The sequence below is a fragment of the Marmota flaviventris genome, chromosome 14 (genome assembly GCF_047511675.1).
Source record: "Marmota flaviventris isolate mMarFla1 chromosome 14, mMarFla1.hap1, whole genome shotgun sequence".
NCBI lineage: Eukaryota > Metazoa > Chordata > Mammalia > Rodentia > Sciuridae > Marmota > Marmota flaviventris.
The window spans coordinates 95,859,791-95,879,409 of record NC_092511.1 but is presented as its reverse complement, the minus strand read 5'-3'; the positions used below and the strand labels follow the sequence as shown (position 1 = coordinate 95,879,409).

General features: G+C 41.2%; 1 protein-coding gene across 2 annotated transcripts in view; it reads left to right on the top strand.

Moving 5' to 3' along the window:
* The window catches only part of Uxs1 (UDP-glucuronate decarboxylase 1), an 89,928-nt gene that overhangs the window by 17,503 nt on the left and 52,806 nt on the right, over positions 1 to 19,619 (top strand). For both annotated transcript variants that reach the window (XM_027948943.3, XM_071601969.1), the window contains exons 2-4: positions 14,245 to 14,272; positions 15,565 to 15,613; positions 16,692 to 16,735. In XM_027948943.3, coding sequence (XP_027804744.1) covers positions 14,245 to 14,272; positions 15,565 to 15,613; positions 16,692 to 16,735 — 121 coding nt within the window. The remainder of the gene's footprint in view (positions 1 to 14,244; positions 14,273 to 15,564; positions 15,614 to 16,691; positions 16,736 to 19,619) is intronic.

Genomic DNA, 19,619 nt, shown 5'->3' with positions numbered 1-19,619 from the left:
ACTCTGTGGGTTGGGAAGACTGCACATATTAGGGTGGGGAGGGGAACCCTGGAACACCCCACATGGAGTGTTGTGAAAAGAGAAGATGGGACAATGTACATCACATTCTTTACCTTATCTCTTTATATTTTTCCATTTTTATTGGGATAATGCACAGAATACAGTGGCACATATACATGTCTATGAAGTGCATGTCCCCAAATGTTTTGAAATTGGAAGTAAGCAATCAAAATTGTTGGGAGAATTATCAAAATCTTTAGTAAGACAAACTCTTGAGTTTGAAATCTAGAGCAGGACAGAGCAGCTGGTAGGGAGATGTGCCACAGAGATGGCAGGGACAGAACCTTGAAGAAGGTCACCTGGTGATGTAGTGACTAGGGCGTGATGTGGGGAGGGCATATGGAAAGATGAGTCAGTCCTCTAGGGAAGAAGGGCAGAGAAGAGGAAGAGGGACATACAGAATTGTAGTGGTGTCAGCAGCAGAGGGGTGTTGGCAGGGAGGTTTACTGAACATTGGCTTCATGTGTTCTTTGGACTGTTTTAAGAGGATGTGAGCAAGTAAGGAGGACAGAGATGGGCCACCTGCAGCAGAGTTTCTCAGGTTTTAATGGCACCTGGAGCACTCTCCAGAACCCAGGCTTCTGATTGTGAAGCTGTCATAATCCATTCAGGCTGCTGTAAGAAAGTATCATAAACTAGCTGGAATTTATTTCCAGGATAAAGGTGGCTGCTGATTCATTTCCTTATGAGTGCTGTCTTCCTGGCTTGCATATGACCATCTTGTTGCTGTGTCCTCGAGTAGCAGGCAAAGGATATTCTAGTGTTTCTTCCTATTCTTTTAAGTGTTCTAATCCATCCTGGGGGCCCCACCCTCATGACCTCATCTCCTCCCTACCCCCATGTCATCACACTGGGGGATGGAATTCCAGCATATGATGTTCGGCAGGGACACTCATTCAGACCATGATGGGAGCCATGGGTGGACCTGAGAATCTGCTTTTGCCACAGGTTTTCAGGAGATGGCTATCACCATCTGGAGACACAGCTTGTGCAGCTCTGGCTGTACCATTTGTTCTGTCCACCCACAGGGATCCTTGTGGAAGGGAATTCCCCTTATCCAGGCCTTAAGACAGAGTAGTGGATTTTCTTGAGATAGTTAAATAACTGGTTTTGAATTTCTGGCCAATTTGAAGGATGTAACCTGATACTTTGAAAGCTGTGACATTGCCCCACCTTGACTAGACAGACCAATTCATCCTCTACAGACTTACAAGTGTATTCAAATCTTTCTTCTGTGAGTTGTAGAAATTAAAGTAATGCATTGCCAATGTTTAGGAAGATCTTACATCATCTCTGCCAGACTTTCTTCTAGTATAAAGAAATACACATACATCTAGCTTTAAAATCATATGTAGTTTTAAAAAGCAAAGCATTGACTTTACATGTTATTCTCTAAGTTTTCCTTTTCACTTAGCACTGACGTTTTTACCTATAAAGACTTTTCAAGGTCTGGATGTCATCTACAAACCCCAGTCTCTTGCACTTTTAATCACCTTTAAAAAGCAAGTAAATCTTGGAGTAAAACTTCTCCCTCTGACAATTTTGGTATTTTTATAGTAATATCAAACACCAAGTAAATTAAAAAAGTTTTTTGAATATTTGTTTTTTTAGTTGTAGATAGACACAATAACCTTTACTTTATTTATATGTGGTGCTGAGGGTCAAACGCACATGCTAGGCAAGCGCTCTACCGCTGAACCACAACTGCATCCCAAAAGAAGATTTTTTTTTGACCTACAGTTCTGGAGGCTGGGAACTTCAAGGCCATGGAGCCACATGTGATGAAGGCCTTAATGTGTCATAACATGGTACAAGGTGTCCCCTGGTGAAGAAGCATGTGTAAGACAAAGGGACTTGCACTGGACCCACTTTTATAACGAATCTGTTCTGGTGATGACTAACCCACTGTTGTGATACCAACTTTAATCCATTCATGAAGGCTCCGCCCTTGTGACCTATCACTTCTTAAAGTTACCTCCTCCCAGCCCTGGTGCGGGGAATTGAACCCAGGCATGATCTACCACTGAGCTTCATTCCCAACCCTTTTTACTTTTAATTTTGAGACAGGGTCTTACTAAGTTGCTGAGGGTAGCCTGGAACTTACGGTCCTCCTATTTTAGCCTCCTGAGTTCCTTGGATTACAGGAATACACCACTACACCTGGCAAGGTTTCAGTCCTTAGTACTGTTACAATGACAGTTCAATTTCAACATGAGTTTAGGAGGGAACATTCCAGCCATTACAGTAGGGTTTTATTAGGAAAGTCTATGGGAAGGTGTGAGTCAACTGATGAGGGTTTAGTAGCTGGAATTTAGGACCCACCAGCTGAGACTCTGGGGACTGCTGATCAGTGAGTTTTGGAAAGGACTGCTCTCTCACCTTCTGGATTCTTCCCTGGAGGTCTGGACCCTGGGGTGACCAAAAAGCAGAGCTGAGGCCACAAGGGGTCTTCGGTCAGTACCGTGTGCTTGAACTTACAAAGTGTGCCAATTTCTAGAGCCTGCTCACAGTTGCCTTTTAATCTGGGACAGTTTTCACCCTGTACAACTACTTAGCTGTGCTCAGGCCTGGCTCAGGAATAGGTCAGGACTAGGCAGGCTTCATTTAGGTGGTTTCTTTTACTTCCTCATTCTTTTAGTCTTTTTCCTCCCATGCTAGGGATTGACCCTAGGACCTTGAACATGCTAGGCAAGTGCTCTACCACTGAGCCACAATCCAGCCCTAGTCCTTCATTCTTAGAACTGGAGACTGGAAAGCTCCCTCACTTCTGCCCATCACCTTTTTTGTGTTTGAAGAATTAGAGGCAGAATCATATCTTCTCATTTAAACCTTCTTGTCAGTTAAACTAGAATTTCAGTTCTTATTATAAGAATAATACTTGTTTTTATGTGCTTCAAGAAAACATTTCGATTGTGTCCCCTCAAAGTTTATCCAGGGTGAGTCAAATATGTTCTTTTCCCAGAGTACTCACATCGTTGAGGTTCTCTGGAGGTGAGTAAGGGTGCATCTTTCCTAGGTATAAGGTCTTTTTTGGGTTCGATGGGGCAGCAGCCATGCCAGGGGTGGGGCATGTCAGGATTTCCCCAGCACTACAGATTTGACTCTCTCCATGCGAAGCTAAGCCTCTGTCTTGAGGGGTGCCAGTGCACTTGGTAGGAAATGCTTTGGGCGACTTGATTTAGGATGGATCTGAGCATCCTGTAAAGAGGACTAAAGACCCAGCTCTGTTGTCCCAGTTCTGGTTATGTTTCACTGCTGAACCAACCACTTCTAAATTCCGTGTTTAAAATCTGCTCTGTTGTATTATGCTCATTGGGTCAGAAGCTTGAAGGTGGGGTGGCTCTTTGTGTTTCCTGATGTCTAGATCCTCCATTGGGATGAATCAACCAGCCAGGATGGAGGATTCACCTGTACATGATTTCTTCACTGCCCCAAGAACAGACTTGCTAAGTACTGGCTGTTAGAATGTCCATCTGGCACCTGTCCACATTTGGTGTGGTCAGACTTTTTCCATGTTGACCGAGGGCACTAAGATAGAGTGTCCCAGCGAATGAGGCAGCAACCACAGCTCCTGGCTGTCTATGACAGCTTTGAGAGTCACAGTGTCATCTCTGATCTTCCCTGTGGTCCAAGCAGCACAAGCCCACTGGATTCCAAGGGACAACACAGAGACCTCATCCCGTGGAAAGTGTGTCCGCTAATTTTTCAAAGCACCATGTTTGAGGCTCCTCTGTGTAAAAAACAAGATGACACTGCAGAGCTTTGTAGGAACACTTGCAGATAGACCAAGTTACAGGTAGGTGAGGCACTGTGGTGCTGTTAAACATCCTCTGAAGAGCTCAAGGGGAACAGTAAATAGTCCAGCAGCACAATGCACAGCAGCATTGTTCTGGAACTTTGTCTACTGATCTTACTCACTTTAAATGTGCTCAAGGTACCATCTGTTTGTACAGGGTTTCTATTTCTCTATTTCTCCTGAGCAGTGGAAGGTTAGAGTCAGTATTCGTTCTCCTGAAATGGGAGTGTCTACCATCTGGATCAGCTTTGTTGCCCACCTAAGGATTTCAAGAAGGTTAATATCACTCCGTTTTAGTTTGAGCACATGCCATGTGGCATCAGAGGTGGGGGATTAGCTTAGAGGACAAGTTTGGAAATGAACAAGATACTTTTCTTCCATGTAGGTGGGGGCAGCTCTGGAGCCCTCAACAGATCACACAGGACTAGGGATGAGGCCTCACTCATGGAAGGATGGCATGAGGGTGGGGGGTCATTGGCTCTCATACCTTGAGCAAGTCACAGGACATCTGTCTGTCACTGGCTGTGAAATGGCACAAAGCTGTGACATGACCTTGTAATTAGACATCGAGCATGACAGCCCTGTGTGGAGCAGGTGTGTGGTAAGCCTCAGCGATGCTGACACTGTAGATGCTCGCCTTGGTGTTGTCACCAGATCCCCCAGAGCTGTGGCCACCACCAGGAGGCAGGTAGCAGTGACTGTCACATTCCCTTCACCGCATTCAGCACACAGAGGACCCCAGCCCACAACACTGGCTGACGCTGGCCTTCTGGGTTCCAGGCCTCAGTTTCTCTCTGCCTGTTGACACTTTGTGGATCACTGTAGGGTGCCTCCAGCTGAGCTTGTCTTATTCCAGACCATGATCCCTTCCCTTTCCAGCTCTGCCCTCCTGTTCCATCTCCTGACCTCAGAGTCCTCGCCCCTGAGCCTCTGTCCCCTCAGTCCACCTTTTCCCTGGCTTCTGCTGCTCCCAGCTATGCTGAGATCCAGGCTGGAGCATCTTACTGGCCTTCATCGCACTCTGAACATTTGTGCCTGCTCCTCCTAACTGGAGCCCGGCTTTCTTGGAATAAAATAAAACATGGTGGTGCCCATATTTGGTTCATTAGCAGAGTCTCCAGGGAAGCCGCATGAGAAAATTCTGGCTCATCTTGACGTTGAAGCTTCTCCTACCATTGCGCCTTGTACCCTCTTTCTGCAGGAGCAGGTCCTGAGCCTAGAAGTCCTCCCACCCACCTGTGTGTATGCTCCCCACCACCAACCCCCATGCTCTTCACAATTCAGTGACCCGCCTCCTCCCTGCTCCTAGGAGTCTGCTGACTGCAGCCATTACTTCCCGATAGTTTATGTAGGTGGCTGATAGCTATTTTCTCCTCAAGAACACAAAGTCCTATGGACCACAGGCCAGGTCCAACCACTGCTAGTTTTTTGTGGGACCTAGGAACTGAGAAAGTTTTAATAATTTTTAAGTGGTTGAAAAAAATGTTAAAAAGAATAATATCTCATGGCTCTTGGAAATTACATGAAATTGAAATTTCTGTGTCCTTGATGTGGTCTGGGAACAAACACTGCCATGATTTTCCAAAATTATCAGTGTCTGTGGTCACCCTCCAGAGGCAGAGTTAAACAGTTGAGATAGGGATCATGTGTGCTTTTAAAGCCTTAAATATTATTATCCAGCCCTTTATTTTCAAAAAGGGTTTTGGACTCTTGCGTTGGTGCAGCTATTCTTAATCATTTGAGGGAGCTGTTTATTCACTCATTCATTCATTTATTCTTTCAGCAAATGTTTAATGAGTATTATGTTCATCTGTCTTGGTGTTCTAGAAAATAGTGCTATATGAAAATTAGAAGATCTTTGCTACTTTGGAGCTTAATATTTTATTGGGGGAAGGGAATTGGCAATAACTTGAGATCACAGATAAATAGATATTCAGATTGAGCATCCATTCTGAAAATGAGAAATCTGAAATGTGCCAAAATCTTGAACTTTTTTGGTACCAACACGACACTTGGTTATGCTGAACCCGCTATTTTTCACTGTATGAATGCTGTGTCGTGTTTTTACTGTCAAGTCTATAAGTGTAAGAAAACGATTGCTCATCAGCAGCCTGTGTATTTAGACTTAGAAATGATGGAGGTGCCACACAACCCTGTCCTCCCTCTGTGGGTGACTGAAATAGTGGCACCTTAGCTTCCTAAGGATTCAGCGCGCAGAAATTTTGTTTCATGCACAAACTTATTAAAATGTTGTGTGAAATTACCTTCAGGTTGTGTTTATAAGGTACATCTGAAACATAAATGAATTTCATGTGTAGATTTGAGTCCCATCCCCAAGATTTCTAATTATTTGCACATTCTCTAAGTATTTGCACATATTCCAAAATCTGTACATTTCCAGTCTCAAACATTTATGCAGCCTGTACAGGTGTATAGAGAAAGAGCAGGCTTAATGGGGATGGGGTGTGAAGTGGGGTGGCAGTGGGGGTGTTCTCACTGATAGAACTCCAGAAGACCTTTTTTGACTAGATGACTTCTGAGTTGAGACCTGGATGAACCGAGAGACAGGCAGAGGAGGCAGTTGAGAGAAGTACAAATTCCCTGAGGCCAGGGTGAGGGGAGCAGGCTCAACAAGTGGGAGTAATTACAAGGGCTGAGTAGCTTGAGCCTGGAAGTGGGCAGTAAGTGAGGTGTTAGAGTGGCTGGTTCCCAGATTGCTAGGGATGAGTGTCACCTAGGACACTTAAAAACTGTATCTGCCAGAGCCCTCTGCAGAGATTGATTCAGTAGGTCTAAGTAAGTACACACTGGGTAGGGCCTGGTAGACCATGTGAAGCTTTGGTTTTTTTGAGTTGGAGAATCAGATCCTCATTATTCCATTCCAGTCCCATTCTGAGCCAGCATCAGTCTGGAGAGCCTTTAAATGCTGAGGGGCAGCCTGGATTAGGAACCTTGGCTGTCCCACTTCACACATATCTTGGCTCCTAGCAGGGGCTCATTAAATAAATGTCTGAATTTTTAAGGACACCTGCATTTATGCCTCTTGACTGCCCTCTCTGTTACTTTCTATTTGAGGGGAATGCCATCTCTCTCTGTTCATCCAGTAACCTGGCAAGTTCCCCTGTTTCCTGCTGGTGGTGGTTGCTCACCCTTTCACTGAAGGACATTCACAGCATCACACCTCCACACCCCTTCCAAATGCGAAGGAGGCAGGGTTTTCCTCCTGGAGTTTCAGGCACTGAATTTGTTGAATCAGTGGCTGGTGGGTTGTTACAGGGCTGGAGCATTCTGGGAAACCCAGGGCAGAGACCTCCCTTTCCCTTCGAACCCTGATTCTTATGATCAGTTCAGAAAGATTTCATTCCTGTCACTCAGAGTAAGAAGCATGAGTTTATTGAAGGGATAGAAAAAGAGAAAGGGGACACTCTCCAGGGAGAGAGTGGGTCCTCAGAGAGAAAAGGGACAGTGTGCCTGTCCTGTACTCCGGTTTTATTGGGTATCCCAGAGAGGTTTCCAGAGAGTCCTGCCCAAGTCCACCTCTTGACTTTTGACTGAGGAGGATGACATCAGACTGTCATAGCAACTTTGGTCACTTTGTCCATGCCGACTGGTTCTCATTGGATTCTAAACTGTAAATTCTCACAGATTTTTATAGTTAGGAGGAATTGTCCTTATCTCCCTGAGTTTTAGAATTTGTTGTATGAAAAGGGAGACAAAAGTTTCCCCCTTCAGGGTAACTTGGGTTCCCCTTACCAACATTATCTTGGGCTTGCATTTCTCCTGCAGATAACAGGTAGCTTGCTGAGGAATGTGACATGACCACTTATGCCAGACAAGGCTACAGTAATTGCTCCTTGGAAAAGAAAGCATGTGGGAGGGTGAGCATTGCACTCCCATTTTATAGAATTATTCTCTTAAGCTCCACCATTTGCATCTGTCTGTCCCCTGTCAGGATGAGCTAGGAAGTTAGGAAAGATCATGAAAAGAAGGCAAAGCCTTCACAGAGTCCCTCTGTGGTCTGAAAATCAGTCAGTTGACTTGAGCGCCCAGCATGCTGGTTTGTGGGATGGGTTGTTGTGTGAGAACATGCCTCAGCCAGAGCACTGCTTCCTTAAGCCACACTTAGTGTAAAAGTACATAGCACTTTCTGGCTTAAAAAATGACCAGAATGCCTAAAAACATACTGAAACATCTTGCAGCATTTTTTTAATAGATATATTTTATTTTTAAGTTGTTGATGGAACTTTATTTTATTTATTTACTTATATGTGGTGGTAAGAATCGAACCAGTGCCTCATATGTGCCAGGCAAGTGCTCTACCACTGAGCTACAACTCCAGCCCCCATCTTGCAGCCTTTTAAAATGGACAGGTGTTAAATGGAAACGGTCATTGTGTCCAATCCAGCCTTGTGAAGGTTCTTCAACAGGGCAAGGGAAATGGCTTACCCCAGACCTGGATTCCCAGAGAGGAGTCTGAGCCTTCAGTGGCCTTATTCCAGAACTCTGATTCATCTCCATTCTAAAACAAATGTACCTCTTAAAATTTGAAGCTTTTGTGACTTTGAATTGGTGGTTTATAATTTGTTTTGAGTCTTGAACTCATCAGAGGACTTTTGAAAGCTGTGAATGCATGATTTTGCAACTTTTTTCAAAAGTTTTTCTCCCCTTTCTCAAAATTCCTGAAAATTTTTCAGGAACCCATGTAGACCACAGACTTCAAATTGAGAAATCATGTTCTAAAGGGATTTATCTCACAATAGCTGATTAATATTTAAGAAACCCAAGTTAGACTAAGAGAGACCACAAAGGTGTTATGTTAGCATTTTAATTTTGTCCTGTGTTGGAAAAGGATGCTCATTTTTAATTATACATGTAAAGATAACTCAGGTGTTTGCCCCAATGAAATGTGTTTGTGATAAGATTTTCTTGAAATAAATTTTCCTGGACACCACAAAGTTTATATACAAACATAATAAGACCTGTGAAAACCAGTTTCTTTATTTGTATTATTGTGGCAAGAGCCTACCACCAACCTTCAGCCCTGGTGTCAAGAATTGTGAAAATTGATGTGCCTTATTTGCATGTGTAGTATTTTTTAAATTTATATTAAAAATTAAAATCAATTATAATATCTGGAAATCTATGCAAGGAAATTTGGATTTAAGCCCTTTATCAATAACAGTCAGTAATTATCTCTCTTTTTTTAAAGCCACATGTTGCTTAATGATGGGGACATGTTCTGAGAAGTGTATCATTAGATGGTTTTTGTCTTTGTTTGACCATCATAGCATGTACTTATAGAAATCTGGATGGGATTAGTCAGTCACTCCATGTGACCTTTTGAAGCAGTCAAGAGACTTGGTAAACATGAGATGGATGAGGCTGTTGCCATTTTAAGAAACATACCATAGTAATAAATAAACCAGAAACTTAGTTGTTTGTTGTCACTGTGAAATATTATGTTCTGTACATAATTGTATGTGTTGTACTTAGATATGTCTGTCAGTGCAGTAGGTGTGTTAACACCAGCATTACCAAAAAAAGGTCAGGAATGCCTAGAGTACAACATTTAAATGGCCTTGATGTCACTGGGCGATAGAACCTTTCAGCTCCATTATAATTTTACAGGACCACCATTGGTACGTGCCATCTGCCGTTGACCACGGTGTTGCAGTGCAACCCTTGACTGTACTTACTTTTCATGATGTTGACTCTTGGTATTATGTGTAATGGATTCAGTTCATTTCAGCTTAGTTCAGATATTTATATTTATAGAGTATATCTCTTAGCAATTCTCAGCTGTCCCTCTGAGACACTATAAGGTGGGTCAAAATAACTCAAACAGATTGCAAAGTTCTACAAGCAAGATTAATTTTTTACCATGTTTAACTTTTAAAGTCTGTGATGAGCTACTTAAAACCACAGAGCCAGGCTCTGGAACTACAGGAAACTGCTGTGTCTCCCCTCAGACCAAGTGCACTGTGTCAGGAGGCTTTGTCCTGCCTGCGTGTGCCTCTCTTCTTTTGTCTGTGCTGGGTGCTGAGCTTCTTTCTGCTCTCCAATGAGAAGCAGGCACAGCTTTTGATCATTTAAAAAGAGGTCCAAAACCCTTGACATGAAAATGTTGTAAAAACAAATTGGTTATAACACTCTTGAAAATACACAGTAATAAGCAGAAGATAAATATTTGTAAGAAAAGGAACAAAATTCCGTGACATACACAACTAATTTTAGTGCTTGAATGTCATGTGCCTGGTGTTGCAAATGTGAGTAAGAAAATACCTCATCTTGAAGAGGGACCTCCTGCAAACCACCAGTTAGAGCAAATGGAAAGTGGGCAGTGTGGTGACAGGGGGCCACCCGTGTCACTACGCAGGAGATGAGAGTAAGGATGCTTTCCTGAGGATGGAGTGCTCCAGTTAGCTTGGCAGTGCTTGGTGGTGGCCGCTTCTGGCCCAGACATCATCTGCAGAAGAGCCAAGAGGGTGGAGAGTGGTGAGTGGCTTAGGGAGGGCAGAGAGTGGGCTGCTGTGAGGTCTGATTGGGGAGGAGCGGAAGAACAACCAGGAAGGAGGGAGTACCTCCAGATGGGAGCTGCAGTCTAAGAGCTGCAGAAACAGATCTAGGCCTTATTCATTTACCATTTATAAATGTTGGTAAAGCTGGGGCCTCAGTTGCTTCCTGGAGAGTTGGGGCTAAGGAGGACCAGTGGGAAAGGAAAGAGGCCTCAGGGAATAGGTGTCTGCGAGCGGAAGGCAACTTTTGATTCTCTGAATGGGACTAAGTGGTGATAGGACTGAGGGTGTCGCAGAAACCTACATTTTAAACTGATTTGAGCAAAGGGTGAAAGAAAAAAAGCTAAATAAACCAGGAGCCATAGAATGATTTGAAAAGTCATCAAAAGGTGCTACCCAGCCAGAAAGCACATTAAAGAATGATTTTTCCTTGTATACACAGTGCCATAGCATAGCCAGAGAAGGCCTCTCCTAGTCTGTTTGGATAAGGAGCTTAATCCTAAAGCCAGAATGAGTCCATTTATTTGAAATGTACCCATTTATTTAAGAAAAAGTTCCTATGAGTCGACAACAGGTGCCTCCCCTGTGATCTCTGTGGGCTCTGTCAGGTGGTGACAGTGCCTTGTGCCTGAGGTGGGGACTGACCCAGGTGTTCACAGGGGTCTAGGAGGAGACAGAACAGGGTAACAGGTGCATGGAGATTAGCAAAAAATCTCTCCCCTCCTTTTTTAAAAGCAAGGCAAATTCCTAAATCTAAGAAGAAACAAACAATTTCTCATGTCAGCATTTAAACTCAGGTTTTTGAGAATTTCTGTTTTTTCAGGGTATTTTAATAGTGCAAGTTAGGCTGTGTTAAAGGGTTGGTCACCAGCCAGTGATGTTGTTGGGAGGTGAATCCTCATTCCTGGGGGAAGGGATGTTGGGTCATTGGGGAATATTAGGACCCCACCCCTTTCCTCTCTCCTTTGCTTCCTGTTGGCCATGAGGTGAACAGCTTTGCCAAGTGCTTCCTGCCACGGTATTCTTCCTTACCACAGGCCCAAAGAAGCAGAGTCAAGCGACCACGGACTGAAACTATGAACCAAAATAAACCTTTTCTCCTCTTAAGTTGTTTATCTCAGGCATTTTATTAGAATAATGGGAAACTTACTAACATACTGTATACATATATTTTCATCATATATATTCTTCCTGTCATAAGAGCATTAATATGTGTAGAGGCTCAGAAAATGACACCCCAAAGTATAGTGCTTTGGTATGCTAAGTATTTTGAATACTGGACATTGGAAGGCCTTAGAAGCAGACTTAAAACCAAGATCTCTCTGCCCTCCTATCTCTTGCTTCCACAGAACCAAGTCATAGAAACCAGAATTCCTCTTCTCCAGGACAAGCCCTAGAAACTAAAGTCCTTTTTCCCCAAAGTCAGCCATAGAGTCTAAAAATAGTCCTCTTACCTTCCCAGACTTTTCTGTCTCAGAGCTGGCTATTAAGAGATTCTCTGATCTACCTTATCTAATAGTAGGTCATCAGACCTCCATTTCAGAAGGGGTCCTGCTGCATTCCCAGGAAGAAGGAATACCGCACAGAGGGGCCAAGAAGAATCTGGCCAGACAGGACTTGCTGGACTCCCTGGCATCATCACTGTTAGCCACACCCTTTGTCCAGTCACATCTTTACAGAGTTGTTTCTGCTTCTCCAACTGAAGCATAAAATAGACATTTTCCTTTATGTCTTTGGGTCTCTATTTTGAAGGCTTTCATGTCTCATAAAACTGTGGTTAAATATGCATGTTTTGCTTTTCTCTGTGAACCTGTTACAAGAGTGTTGACTGAGACCCTTGTGATGGGGAGGAAAGGGATCAGCCCCTTCCCCTACACAGGTTACCATATCGTCGCATATGCTTACCCTTTCAGGTTGCCTTGAATGACTCTACTGTAATTTATATAGGAGGTTCCAGTTGTGGGGCTTTGGGATTTATTCCCTTTTTTTGTGTGGGTAAGTTTATATTTTTGTGAAGATGACTTTCCTGCTTCTATACTTATTTCCTGAGAATAGTACATCATCCAAAAAATACTTTTTTTTAATGAATAATAAATCTAGTATAGCTTTTTAATTTTCTCCCATTTCTTGCTTCTTTACCACTTGTTTAGTCATTTATTGCTATCTTTTCTATTAATAGTTCCTCCTCTGAAGAAAGATGTGCTTTTATGGAATCAGTTACATTCCCCTCTTGACAATGGGAATTTCTTATTGGGGATGATTTTGGACACTGAATTCTATTCAGTAAACATTTATTAACCCATACTAAGTGCCAGAGATAGTAATGTGACAGTGCCTAGGGTTATTAGATACTAGCCTCAAGGCCTTCCCAAATGCAAAAACTTCCCATCCCTATGGCATTTGTATTTGCTCTTTATTCAGCTCCTGCACCTGGAATCATCTAAGAGTACCAGGTACATTGTAGGCATGCAGTATCTGGTCAGAGACCAAATTGGAATGCATGTAAAGTATTAAGACAGGGCTGGGATTGTGGCTCAGCAGTAGAGTGCTCGCCTTGCATGGGCGGGACCCGGGTTCGATCCTCAGCACCACAAAAAATAAAGGCATTGTGTTGTGTCCATCTACACCTAAAAAATAAATATTTTTTTTAAAAAAGTATTAAGACAGACCATGTATGTATTCATGGCAAAAAGTGTCTATGAAATAATGTTCTGCTCACTAATTTAAGGTGATTTCTTATGATCTAGTATGGTTCAGTATCCCTTATTTCAAATAATTAGGACCAGCACTGTTTCATATTTGGGATTTTGAGGGATGTTATTTTGGAATATTTGCATATACATAATGGAATGGGACCCAACTCCAAACATGAAATTCATGGTTCCCTAGACATGTAACCTGAAGGTAATTTTATGTAGTCTCTAATGATTTTGTGGATAAAACAATATTTCATGGTAATGGAATTTCCCACTTGTGTCATATCAGGGCTCAAAAAGTTATAATTTGGGGACATTTCAGGTTTTGTATTTTCAGATTCAGAATGCTCATTCGTATTTTATTTATTTTTAAAATTTTATTTATTTAGTTGTAGATGGACACAATATCTTTTTTTTTTTTTGTTTTAGTTGTAGTTGGACACAACACCTTTATTTCACTTATTTTTGTATGTGGTGCTGAGGATCAAACCCAGGGCCTCTCACATGTGGGGCAGGCGGGCGAAGCAGGCAGTCTACCTCTGAGCTACAGCCCCAACCCCCCTATTGTGTTTTAAAATCATCCAAGGTCCGGTTTCACTGTTGGGTCTGAAGACATGGGGTGTCTGTAACCAGAGAGCTGCAGAGAAGTCATTGACTGAGGTGGATTAAGTGCTGAGAAATGTTGGCCACCTAGTGGTGATCAGCCTCAACTGCAGGCCATTATTTAGCTTCTGTGGTTAGTTTTCCTTAATGTTTAAAGGGAGAGTTTGGATTGAACGCTGGGTTCTCGTTGAGGCATACAGTTCTTTAATTTTTGTGACTGACTCTTCCAGAAATGCTATGTTGAGGACATACTGTCATTCAAAACAGATGCACCCTTGAACTTTAAATACCAAAACTGTGAACCTGGGAGCAGGGATAAATAGGATCATTTTTTTCTATTTTGCAGGACTTAATTTTTCTGAAAACAAAGTGTACATTTATTGTCTGCATGAGCTATAGTCCAGGTTCTCAGTGGTTAAAAATCAAAATTTTGTGGCTGGGGTTGTGGCTCAGTGGTAGAGTGCTTGCCTAGCACATGTGAGAAAAAAAATAAAATAAAATTTTGTTAGTTGGAATACCAGAATGCTGCAAACTTAAATATTGACTTTTTTTTCTCTCTCTCTCTCTCTCACAGCTGTTTGGGGCAACTTTGTTAATATGAGGTAATTGTTTTTAATTACTTGGGTATTGTGGTTGGGTTTTATAGACACATTTTAGTAGTTACTTACATCCTATTGTTTTCATGGGTTAGTCGAATAATTTTAGTGAAACTGAGTATTTTGCTAATTACACATTTGGGCTGTTTCTTTTCTGCTGTGGATATTTTCAAGGAACTCAGCTGATTTGAATGTTACCCAGGGAAATTCCAGATGTAAACAATGGTCAGCTCCTCTCTTCACCTCTTCACTACCCCTTCTTTTTCCGTGTGTGTGACCTATCACATGAAGTTAGGTGTAGAATTTCCCACTTGTGTTATGTTATCTTGTCAGCTCTCAAATAATTTTAGATTTTGGAGTATTTTGGATTTTATGCTTTTAAATCTTCAGATTAGGGATGCTTAGCTCACACTAGATGTGGATGCTGAGACCACCTGTCAATCCCAGGGTTAGGCTTGAGGAACCCTCTGACTTGAGTATGCATTATTTGTGCCAGTTAACAGGGCAGGAGAGACACTTGCAAAATCCTTATGTTAATTATCTCTACAAAATTAAAAAATAGCCCTTTTTAAAAAGTCAGCAAAAAAGTAATGAGTATTCACTGTGAAGCAAATTTGGCACCATTAGTACAGATTTCCATTTAAAGAAAAATTGCTTCACTTTGTTATTCCATGGTGTTAAGAAATGTAAGAATGACACGTTTGTGTTGGTGAAACTGGCACAAGAAGTTCAGTCCTGCTGCACAAGGATACAAGGGTAGAAGGTTACTGGGCCCCCAGCAGGCTTTTCATGTGGAGTTGGTTTTGCAAGGTGGGTGGGGCCATGTTGGTCTGATTCCTACCACTGGGTTGTGTGTTTCCTGACAAAGGCTGCTGTGTGTGGCTAGGTGGGGTGCTCAGATCCCATTTAAAGGAGCTTTGTTTTTACTTGGAGAAACTCCATTTTGTGTTAAATCCCTGGGAAAGCCCTGCAGAGAAGCATATACTCCTATAGACATGGCTTCCTGCTTCTAATTTAAAATCCCATGTTGTAATGCAGAGATGAAATTAGTTTGGTTTGATACAAACAACCAGTTGGTTAAAACTGAGAATGTTTGCATATATGTACTTAAGATTTCCTCCTCCTGGTGTCCTACTTTCCCCTTCACGCCCCCTGTCGGAGGGAGTCGGCACAGATCACTGTGTCAGGGAGGGATACAGCTGCAGCCTTGGGTTTGTTGTGGCAATTTGTGCAGAAACAAATCTTGAAGTCACAAGTTCTTTCAACTGATTTCAGTGTTGTAATTTTCTGCTCAACAGGTCTATCCAGGAAAATGGCGAATTAAAAATTGAAAGCAAGATTGAAGAGGTTGGTTTCTTTTCCATATTTTCTTTTGTCTTAATTATATATTTGTCAGTTTCACTTCCTTTGCTTATTCTGAGCTCTTTATTTTGGCAGCTTTATGTCATTCAGGGATTTTGAAATTATCTCTCAAATAATCATTCGCTTCTTTAAGATACAATGTCTCTGTCACCATTTGCCCATTTTTATAAAGGTCTGGCATATTAAAACAAATTTTGCCCTGAAGGAAAAATACATTTAAGACTTTTACGTGGCTTCAGATGACCCTTTCTTTGAGGAAGGGAAGTGATAACCTGTGAGAGGTGGAGGCAAATGCCAACACCCAGTCCCTGAGCAGATGCTCAGAGGAAAGCTACCCCAAACCAAATGCAAGGACTTGAGAAATAAAAACAGCATCCATATGCACAGATTGGTGATCACACACCCACCTAGCTGAAGCAAGCACCTCTACTTGATCATATACTTTCTAGTTTAAGACAATTGCCTATAACAGATAAGTAAATAGAGATACAGCTAGACTATTACAGCATGGGCTGTGGAAGGGGCTAGAGAGTTATCCACTTTGGATTTGAAGCCAAATGCCAACGTCCCAGGGAAGCCCTTGGAATGCTCTCTTTTTGCCTGAGCTCCTGGTGGATGGTGACACACACGAATGTGGTTTGACTCACAGTCTGCGATTATTTGCAAGAGCTGATAACACAAATATAATCACAAAAACAAAATGTTAGGATTGTGGGGGCCACACTTGGGGGGATTCTTTGGTTCCTGAAAAGATGGAAAGTGTTGATCTGCTCGTTTTTATGAACCTGAAACACCTTTCACATTCTTCCTAGTAAGGTGAGTGAGTAAAGAGGTCGATTTGCTCAGATGTAGACCTATGAAGTTAGTGCCAACATGGAGTTTATCTGCTTGATTCTAGCATTGTGACTCAAGTGGTTTATTTTAATTTCAGACTGGAAGTGAATTTGTAGATGGAATTAAAATCTATTTTGCATTATTTCATGTTTGTATGAAACATCAGAATGGAGTGAGAATAGTGGAAGACTGCTTTTGTTTTAAACCTGATTTTGGTTGATTTTTCTAGATTGTTGAACCACTCAGAGAGAAAATCAGAGATTTGGAGAAAAGGTAAGAGCACTTTTTGTTTTGACTTGAGGAAAATGCTTGTATCTTAGTTACATACAGGAAAGGTCAATATCAAATACAGGTTTTTCTCAGTTGAACTTATATATGAAACTTTTATAATAAGGCATCCTCAAGAGAAAACCGTTTCCATAAGAACTTTAAAATCTAAATGCAGGCTTAGGTATACAGCTCATTTGGTAGAGTGCTTGCCTTGCATTACAATGCCATTACAATGCTGGTTTGATTCCCCAGCACCACAAAAAAAAAAAAAAAAAAAAAATTGCAGTTTTTAAACTATTTTTTCCACCTTTTGTCTTTAAGGACCTTTTCTAATGAAAGCACTAGATACTCTCCATTAAGAAAGATTTATATCTATTTAATTCATTTTAAATTTATTTTTCCAGAGGTCTTGCTGAAGCGCATCCACAAATGCTAAGCTAAAAATCCTAAAATCACTTTGCTTTGCATAAACTTCAGCAACTTAACTAAATTACAACATAAAGCTTTTTTGGTTTTGCTTCCATTTGAGTGTGATATTCCAGCAGTCAGCACATGAGAAGAAGAAAGGATCTGGGTGTGCTGAAGTCCTTGCTCTAACCCTGTGAATTCCTGGATTCTGTAGATTTATGACAAGTTGAAGCCAAATAAGCTTTAACCTCCTTTTCATTTCTGCAAAGTGGTCAGATGGCTTCTGGCATGTGTTCATTAGTCCAACAGTTCCAACCCAAGAGAGCTACCTGGAGAGTGTAAATCAAAGCACCGGGTGATCACACTTAAGAAACTGGACGCGGAGTCAGTTATTTGTCAGGTTTAGTCAAGTATCTGCTTTTGCCACCAGAGTACATCAGGAGATTTGCAGAATTTAGTCCAGGTGAAGTGGCTGGGAGAGAAAGCTTGAATAGTATGGCAAAGATTTCATTTGAATTAGATTTTGGCAAAATATCCTTCTCATCCCTTAATCTTCAGGCTTTCCCTCTTGAATGTCGTGCCTGTGTCCTCTCTCCATCACTTGCATTTCCAATTGATGAAGTCTTAAGCACTGGTGCTTTTTCCTTGGGTGTACATATGTGAAGGCATTATGTGGTAGTTGAGAAATTTTAAAAAGAAAATGAAAAATTAATTAAAGTTGTGTAATTTTTTTCTTTCCTTGGGATGAGTTGGTGATTCATGTCAGCATCCTATACCGAACAAAAAGGAAGAAGTGAAGAGTAGTTTTTCTTTGGTTTCCATTAAGTGAACAAAGAGAAGTAGGGATCAAGAATTTTCATCAAATGTGTTAATTCATTTTCGTTATTTTCTTCTTATCCTCTTATCCTGAGCAGTCAGGCAAACTATTTTCAACTCTTACTGAGGTAGAGGTGTTTTTTAACAAATTCCCTTAGGAATGTAAAGCAGAATGAATGAATCAGAAGCAGAATGAAGTATGAAACAAATAATTCATCTTTTCTTAGTCCCCAATTAATTATTTATTATTTGGGCTTTAAATTTTCCTTTCCAAAATTTTGTGCTGAAATTCTATTGCATGTATCAATTTCATTGGATGGGAGCCAGAAATTCTGCCCTCAATAAGTCTGCATAATTTGAAAGTTTTTTTGTTTTTGTTTTTTTTTTTCAGTCCTGGGGATTGAATCCCGGCATGCTGAACCACTGAGCTACATCCCCAGCCCTTTTTATTTATTTATTCTTAATTTTGAGACAAATTCGCACTAAGTTGTTTAGGGCCTCACTAAGTTGCTGAGGCTGGCCTCAAACTTTTGATCCTCCTTCCTCATCCTTCTAAGCTGCTGGGATTACAGGTACACACCACCATGCCTGGCTACTTTGAGAGATTTTAATTGAAGATTTTTTTTTTTTTTTTAAATAAAATGTAAGAAATATTGCACTAAATTTTTTTTTGGTTCAAGAAAAAGTCTGTCTACTGGTCTTTTTCTTGAGACAAAAACATTCATTTATTTTTGAGGAAAATAAGCTATTGATAGCTTACAGATAAGATCTCTTAAAATCTGAGAATCCATGATTTCTTTTGATACTTTTGTGATGCTTTTTGTGCTTTTGAACCAGAAAAAGAAGTATAAGTCCAAACTCAATCTTAAGGATTTGCCAGTAACATATTCTTGTCACACTGGTAGAACTGTCTCTAATTAGAGATGGAGAGTAAACATTTGCCTCTTGGATCTGCTTTTTGGTTTCTCATCTAAAACGATTTTGTCTTTCAAGTTCGTGAGCAAGTCAAATGATAAAAAAGAAAAAGTCTGGGTTTTGTTTCAGTTGAAAAGCCAAGTGCAGATGTGATTGCAAAGGTTTGTGCTTATTAATGGATTTCTGTCTGGTTTTATTTTTCCTGAATGCAATAAGAATCAAACAGCCACCTCGATGCTGGCAATACATGAATGTTCCTGGAGCCAGGCCCTGTGGTGCACTCCTGTAATCCCAGCGACTTAGGAGGCTGAGGCAGGAGGATCACAATTTGACATTACCCTCAGTAACTTAGCAAGGCCCTATCTCAAAATAAAAATTAAAAAGAGCTGTGATATGGTAAGAGCACTCCTGGGTTCAATCCCTAGTACCAAAAAGAATATGTACACTCAGAAAAATGAGAAATTATACCCATTTGATTCAGATATATGATATGTCAAGATCATTGTATTGTCATGTGCAGCTAATAAAAAAAATGAGAAAAAAAGAATAGGGAGGGACTACATTAAAAAAAAAAAAAAAGAAGAAAAAGAATATATCTAGAAATGTTTTCTTGAAACGCTTGTCACTTTGAGCAGAGTGGCCTCTAAGAAGTGAGGATATTTTTCAAGGTTGAAGGTTATATTTATAGAGAGAGATAGGAGGACAGTGCCATTGCAGAAGCCTGAGTAAGTGGATTATATATGTTCCT